Source organism: Myxine glutinosa, chromosome 1, assembly GCF_964187855.1.
Source record: "Myxine glutinosa chromosome 1, kmMyxGlut1.1, whole genome shotgun sequence".
NCBI classification, from domain to species: Eukaryota; Metazoa; Chordata; class Myxini; order Myxiniformes; family Myxinidae; genus Myxine; species Myxine glutinosa.
The window spans coordinates 318,405,545-318,413,583 of record NC_136261.1 but is presented as its reverse complement, the minus strand read 5'-3'; the positions used below and the strand labels follow the sequence as shown (position 1 = coordinate 318,413,583).

General features: G+C 43.2%; 1 protein-coding gene across 1 annotated transcript; it reads left to right on the top strand.

Moving 5' to 3' along the window:
• The first annotated feature begins 2,533 nt into the window (after window positions 1-2,533).
• LOC137414930 (T-box brain protein 1) lies at window positions 2,534-7,733 on the top strand. Its single transcript, XM_068100522.2, has 5 exons — window positions 2,534-2,715; window positions 4,415-4,533; window positions 4,650-4,805; window positions 4,887-4,948; window positions 6,955-7,733. Exons 1-5 carry the CDS (start codon window positions 2,535-2,537, stop codon window positions 7,625-7,627), a joined length of 1,191 nt encoding a protein of 396 aa, XP_067956623.1. The 5' UTR covers window position 2,534; the 3' UTR covers window positions 7,628-7,733.
• Window positions 7,734-8,039: the final 306 nt, after the last annotated feature.

The window sequence follows — 8,039 nt, the reverse complement described above, 5'->3', positions numbered from 1 at the left end:
ACTACCCCACAAACATAACAATATATATATATATATATATATATATGTATATATAATGTATATGTATATATATATATATATATATATATATATATATATATATATATATATATATATATATGTATTTATATATACCAGTGAGATACCCGTGCTACGCACGGGTGGGAGGCCAGAAGCACACAGGCAATGCAAATACGGTGAATGCTAAAGTATGAAACCAATAAATTCCATATTCCTGTAGCACCCTCAGTCGCACATCAGACATGGACAGCAAGTTTGTGAAGGACTTCCATGAAAAACGTACCCGTTCGAAAACAAACGGGTACGTTCACGTATGGAAACATCGATCGTGGGTCCGTGGCGAATCTGCATATGGCGATCCGCGAAGTTCACGTTTAGAAAGTAGAAACCATCACGGCATTTCGTCATTCACTTGAACTCGATATCTCTTTTTTCATTCCATACAACATAACTCCAATCACAAATGAATCACAAAATAAACTTTTAACAACTTTGTTAATGTTTCCTTCATTGTAAAAACTACCAAGTCAACAGTTGAAAGGATTTTGAGCCGATAGGTGTTACAGCCTTGGCAAGATCGATGGAGACAGCAATCTGATAGCGTATACACTGCCCAAATAGCTATGTGGAATCCTCTCATGTAGAGATTAAACTCACGTCGTTTGAACTTTGGCCGAGGTGATTATTTACTTTTAATGATGTTTATATACGAATCAAAAAGAAGATAATTGGTTTTGGGTCGTCCTTTCCACATATCTCGTGGGATTTTGGAGTTGGAGAGACGACCGTGATGGCGGGGAGAGGGTTGGCATTCTCTCAAGCAGGGATTGAACCCATGTCCTTATAAAAGGTCCTTGTCCGAAGTCACCGAGTTCGATCGGTGCAGCCGTTTGTGCGGCACCCGGGAAAATAACGTTATGCGGGAGTCCAAACCTGAAAATGCTGGAGGCCAAAGCTGAAATTGGAAAAACAATATACCCTATTTTACTCCAGGAGATCCCAGTATTACCCACCCAAAATATCGTTGCGATCGTTTCAGCCGTTTTTGCGGTACCTTCAAATGGATGGACAGACAGACGGACGGAAATTTGCTGAATTATAGTAAGATATATAATGTATATGTATATAATGTATATGTATGTATATATATATATATATATATATATATATATATATATATATATATATATATAGGTGTGTGTGTGTGTCTTACATATAAATTAACACGTGAATTAGGCAAAGAGAGAACCAATAGGAATGGAGGGCAATGGATAACCAGTCTTAATAGCCAAGGGTTGTGGAATGGAGTTGAGTGGAGTTGGTTAAAAAGAGACAAAAGTTTAGAAGGTTGCTGTACCTTCAGCGCAAAACTTTGGCCTTCGTCGGCGTCGTTTTAAATGTTGGAGTGAATATGTGTAGTTTCGATATTGATGGCCTTAATGCGGGTGGTCTTGATAGTGGAGTGAATATGTAGTTTAAATGGCGGAGGATTTATGTGGGTAGTTTCGACGGCAGAGTGAATTTGCGTACGTTGTTGAGATAGGTAGGGTGAAGTAGCCTACCTTTGTGCCGTTCGCCTCCTGATTGGAGCTTGGAGGACCAGGGAGGGGAGGGACTCACTTTTTCCAGGAGAACATCTCCATTAAGTGGCCTTCCCACCCGCTGCTTGCCCAACAGGACCTGCGCGCGCTGTTGACCAATGAGGATATTGCGCGGGTGGGTGCACGGACCAATGAGGACTCGCCCTGCGCATTTGATTATCACGAGAATCCAGCAACACATGTTCTGCGCGCCGCACCGGGGAGACTCGAGAAAGGAGGAGGAGGAGGGTAGGAGAACCGGAGGAAGGTCGACGAGTGCTGGATACTTCAACAGCGTCACAACTACCCTCGATCGGCACAGAACATGTCCGGGATAATGTTCCCCTACTTGAGTGCCCACGGGATGGGACACCCAGCTTTCGCCGCTTCCAGCACCGGCGGATACGCGCCAAGAAATCACTACCTACCTGACGTGTCCTACAACTCGACGGGGACCCCCACGAGCTTCTCGGGGAGGTCGTATCCGTCGTACACCACGCAGCTCGGCCATGGTCTCCAAGCCGGGTCCTTTCACGCTACGGGTTCCCCGCAGTCTGGAGTCTCGGTGGTGCCAGGTGGCGTGCAAGCTTACCTGTGCAACCGCGGGCTGTGGCTCAAGTTCCATCAACATCAGACCGAAATGATAATCACCAAACAGGGCAGGTGAGGATCGTTAAAAATATATAATCCACTGGGAGTTTAGGGCTGACACCTTTAAATGGCAAAGCCATGGAGCTGGAAATTTGAGGCTTTTATTGCAGTAATTCCAGGTGTGTGTATATGAGCATGCTCGATGAGACGCTTACCTCGTTTCACGACTCCTTGGCTTGTCGCCTGGTGAACTCGCAGGTGTGACTTGGTTACATGTGCCGTTTACGTAAGTTGTTCCTGGGCTCGGTGTGAGCGCGTTAAAGCACACGTAACGATCCGAGCATGAAACGCACCTGGTTCCCCCGCAGGCGGATGTTTCCATTTCTGGCGTTCAGTGTTTGTGGACTCGACCCGACTGCACATTACTCGGTGTCGGTGCAGGTCGTGCTGGCCGACCCGAACCACTGGCGCTTTCAGGGTGGAAAGTGGGTGCCCAGCGGGAAAGCGGACTCGAACATGCAAGGTATGGCCTGTTGGGGAATCTGCTCGCAAAACGCATAGTTCATGATAGTTGGTGCGTCATGGTGTGCAATCTATGGTGTGACTGATTTAAAATGATAATTCAATTTTAAAAAATAACTTTCCTACAGTCTTTCAAAGTAACGATTTTTTTTTTTAAGTTTTGGTTCATCCAAACTCCAACAAGCTACTGGTGATTGGTTTGATTCATCCAAACTTGAATAATCTATTGGTGATTGGTTTAGTTCATCTTAACTCAAATAATCTATTGGTGATTGGTTTGGTTCGCCCAAACTTGAATAATCTATTGGTGATTGGTTTGGTTTGTCCGAACTCAAATAATCTATTGGTGATTGGTTTGATTCATCCAAACTTGAATAAATATATTGGTGATTGCTTTGGTTCGTCCGAACTCAAATAATCTATTGGTGATTGCTTTGGTTCGTCCGAACTCAAATAATCTATTGGTGATTGGTTTGATTCATCCAAACTTGAATAATCTATTGGTGATTGGTTAGGTTCGTCCGAACTCAAATAATCTATTGGTGATTGGTTTGGTTCGTCCGAACTCAAATAATCTATTGGTGATTGGTTTGGTTCGTCCAAACTTGAATAATCTATTGGTGATTGGTTTGGTTCGTCCGAACCTGCGTGGTGTTGCTTTGTTAGGTTCGTCAAAACTTGAATACATCTATTGGTGATTGGTTTGTTTCGTCCAAACTCGAATAATCTATTGGTGATTGGTTTGGTTCGTCCAAACTCAAATAATCTATTGGTGATTGGTTGGGTTCGTCCAAACTCAAATAATCTATTGGTGATTAGTTTGGTTCATCCAAACTTGAATAAGCTATTGGTGATGGGTTAGCTTCGTCCAAACTCAAATAATCTATTGGTGATTAGTTTGGTTCATCCGAAATTGAATAATCTATTGGTGATTCGTTTGGTTCATCCGAAATTGAATAATCTATTGGTGATTCGTTTGGTTCATCGGAACTTGAATAATCTATTGGTGATTGGTTTGGTTCGTCAAAATCTGCGTAGTGTTGTCTAGTTTGGTTTGTCCAAACTCAAATAATCTATTGGTGATGGGTTAGGTTCGTCAAAATCTGCGTAGTGTTGTCTAGTTTGGTTTGTCCAAACTCGAATAATATATTGGTGAATAGTTTGGTTTGTCCGAACCTGAGCAGTGTTGTCTAACTTGGTTCATCCAAACTCGAATGATCTATCGGTGATAAATTTAATTCGTCCAAACACGCGTAGTGCTCTCTCGATTGCTTCGGCCGAAATGGAGCAAGCTATTGGTGATTAGTTTGGTTTGTCCGAACCCGAGTAGTGCTGTCTAGCTTTGTTTGTCCAAACTCAAATAATGTGTTGGTGATTAGTTTGGTTCGTCTAAACTCGAGTAAGTTAATGATGACTAGTTTTCGTTTGTCCAAACTAGAATAAGCTACGGGTGACTATATTTAGTTTCATCCAAAGTTGAGTAAGCTGAAGATGAGTTGTTTGGCTCATTCAAACTACATCGAGTACATTATTAGTGAATAATGGATTAGTAGCAATCCAGACAAGTTGTACTTTAAAAATTTATTTATTAACTTTAATTCTGAAGCATTATCGTAATGGGTTGAAATATTTTCATTGCATGACGTCATGTTGATAGACGTTGCAATGTCCACTCGAGCTGGTGCGGTTGCGCGGTGCAGGAAACAAGATTTGCATGCACCCAGACTCTCCCAACACGGGTGCGCACTGGATGCGCCAGGAAATCGCCTTCGGTAAACTCAAGATCACGAATAACAAAGGAGCTACGAACCAGGGGCAGGTACGGTGCGGCGGCGTTAGATTTCTGCATTGTCGCGTTGCTAACTAGTTTAAGAGTTTTATTTGCGGCCATGACGCGCTATCCTCTTGCTAGCTCTTGAATATCGTCATCACTAGATGATCGTGCTGCAGTCGCTGCACAAGTTCCAGCCACGGCTGCACATTACGTGGGTCGGGGAGGCCTCGGACCATGCGGAAGGCCAGATGCAACCACACGTGTTTGCTTTCCCAGAGACTCAATTCATCGCCGTCACCGCATATCAGAACACCGACGTGGGTACCTCGACTGTTTTGTGCATTTACCATTTAATGTCCAATTGTCTTGTCTCATTACAGCTTCTCCTGTTTCTCCAGATCACGCAGCTCAAGATAGACCATAATCCGTTTGCAAAGGGCTTTAGAGACAACTATGACACGTAAGTAGTGCGTCACAACTTTGCTGCATAATTTGTTTTTATCATTAGTTATTTCTTCTCATTCAGCCTGGTGTTGGCTTAGTGGTTAAGGTGCCGGCTTGGGATCCTAGGATCCTGGGTTCGAATCCCGGTCGATCGCTGAGTTAACGCCAGGGGGGTTGACTCAGCCTGTCATCCTTCTGAGGTCGGCAAATTGAGTACCAGTTCACTGGTAATTCCCTGTGTGTCACAAGAGGCGACCAACAGGGTTGGTGGCAAGAAGGGCATCCGGCCATAAAACATTGCTTCAAAAAGGGGACCACGCTGCCTGAAAAAGGCCAACCCCTGCTCTGTGGGGAAAAATGGCCTCTAAAGGTGATTCAGTTATTTCTTCTCATATGACGGCTATTCCCAAAAAATATCTGTATGTCAAAACTGAACAAGGAACATTCCAAAAGTTATGCAAACGCGATAGATATGTAGGAGTAGTAGTAGTAGTAGTAGTAGTCAGACTCAGGTCTTTATTTTTAAATATGAAAGCACTTGTAATTAGTAATAAAATGTGCATTTTGTTTATGCTTCATTTTATTTTCACGTTTTGGCATTTCCATGAATTGTGAGATACTATGTTCGAGGGATCAAGTGTCTTATTCGTAGAACCTTTTCTTCTAAATGCCTGACAATTGAAATTGATGAGGCGTTATTATAAATGCATCTTTTAATTCGTACAATTTCGAATTAATGGCTTTCTCACATACACATTAGCGAGAGTATAAAATATTGCAGATGGATATGTTGCTTCTCAGACTGATTCAATCTTTGAAGATGACATAAACTTTCGGCCGAGTTAGTCAAGTTCAATGCACTGTGTAACACGTGACTTTCAAATTGACATAATCCGTCGCAGAATGCTCGGCATGCACGCTCAGAACCCCCTAGAAATAACGTTCTTCTGGGCTAGAGTTTGTCGGTGGTAAGGATTGTTACCTAAAATATCTCACAAAGCTTCGAAGATAAGCCAAAAATACTTGGAAAAAAAAAAGAGGTACCTAAGAGAAGGCTGAGGTGTGCCTCTATAAAACAAAGGATTTTGAGGGAGACACCGTATCTGGTTTGGGTGCTTCTGAATACCGATGGGAAGGACATATCTGGGGCTTGTGGATGCACCGTGTAAGATTAAAATGACGATATTTACTATTAATGATATTTGGAGGGGCGGGTTGTAGCAGGTAACTCTCTGCTCTATTTGGTTGTTCCGAGCCCGAGTAGTGGTGTTGAGCTTGGTTCGTCCAAACTCGAATAATCTGTTGGTAATTAGTTTGGCTCGTCCAAACCCATGTAGTTTGGTTCTTCTAAGATATATTGTTTGTTCTCAGCTGTTATTATAAATATATTTTGTTTGGTTCCTGTGCCACAAGATAAATTATATTAGATATTTGCATCTATTATATTGATAAAAAGAGAAGTCTGCACGCTGCCGCTCGCTTGTAGTAACAGGAAATTGTTAGAACTCCATTTCACATCCATGGATATTTCTCGTATTTCTAAAAAATTTTTGCCCAAATAGCATTCAGGAACAACAATTACAGGTAACCATTTTGGAATTGCCACTCTTTTGTTTGAGTGCTGAAAAATATGTTAAAAGACTATCACTGACATATTTCGCGCTAGAAACGGCAGGTTAAAAGTGCCAGTGCAAGCCGAAGCAAGTCACTGAAAACGCGCACGCAGTGCGTGCGTGAAAGGCCTCATTGGCATTCATACGTCATTTTGAAAGTCCCGTAATCCCGAAACTTTGTTCCAAATGAAATGCGATGCTTGAAGGGATATTTTATATATAGCCAAAACGAAAAGTGGAATTTCATCTCAATTGCATTGAAATTCTTTCAAAACTTTACCTTAATGGTATATTTGAAAGCAAATAATTTGATTGATGCATTTTCTTTTGTGAGCGTGCATATCGGTGATGTGGCAAAATTATTTTTGCACACTGCCCACAAATGTGTTGCTGTCATTTGCTTTTGCAGAATTTACCCTGGGATCGAGGTGGATGGCCACAGCCCCTCACCAACCGACTCGCCACCCTCTATGCAGATTGTACCCGGACCACGCTGCATATCTGGGCATTACCAACTTCCTGCAGGGCTAGGTAGGGCATTAGCCACACAAGCTCGCTTGGTCGAGAGTGAGCGAGCCGTCCCGCAGGCTCTCGGGTTACTTGTGCCACCAGAGGAGGGCCCCGGAGCTCCGACCTCTCAACGATGGTTCGTGGCCTCAGGCTACGAGAGGGAGCTTCCTGGCTATGCATATGGGCTCAAGGCACTCCCCTTTCAGGCAGCTCCACAGTCGCTCACCTACTACCCTGAAACGTCATTCCCTGGTGCTGGAATATCCCCTTTTCCTTGTGCTTATGCAACACCTGAGCTTCGCCACTTTACGGATGGCTCCACTGCCGCTCTGCATGCGAACATGTTGCGGACTCAGGAAAGGCTTGCTCATGAGAACTCAGCCGGAGATTCCTCAGAATCCAGCTGGGGGGACAGCCCACCCGCGTTGCCGATATCTGGCCAGGCCGAACCTCCTAACGCTGATTCGGCATTGAAGCGCCAGGGCCTTGACCGCCTCAGGGAGGGAATCTTCAGCTACAAATTCAAGCAAGATTCGACCTTCTTAGGCCTCTACGCACAGAGCCAATCATGAACAAAACTGGCAGAATTTCCCTACTTCCAAAATCCCTCGATTTTCCTCTTTGGTTTGGAATCGTTTTTCTTCTGACATTTGATGCCACTTGTTTATTAGAGCCAAATCAGGTGTGCTGGTGGGATCTTTGGGATTGCTTGGACTCTGCACTCTGTTACCATGTATAATAGTCGTGTACATATGATAGTGGGGTGAGGGGTGGGTCGTGTACAGGAAATAGGTGTTATCATTCCCAATGCAAAGAACTGAAAGTAAAGTATCGTTTTATCGAAATTTGTTGTTGTAGCTTAACTTTCATTATTGTTAAATGCTCAATTTGAGTAATGTACCAATAACTTGTTTTATGCTTGTGTTTAAAATAAAGCCTTGTTTTGAGAGTTGTTTTCATTGTTTTTAAGTCATGATAATTGAA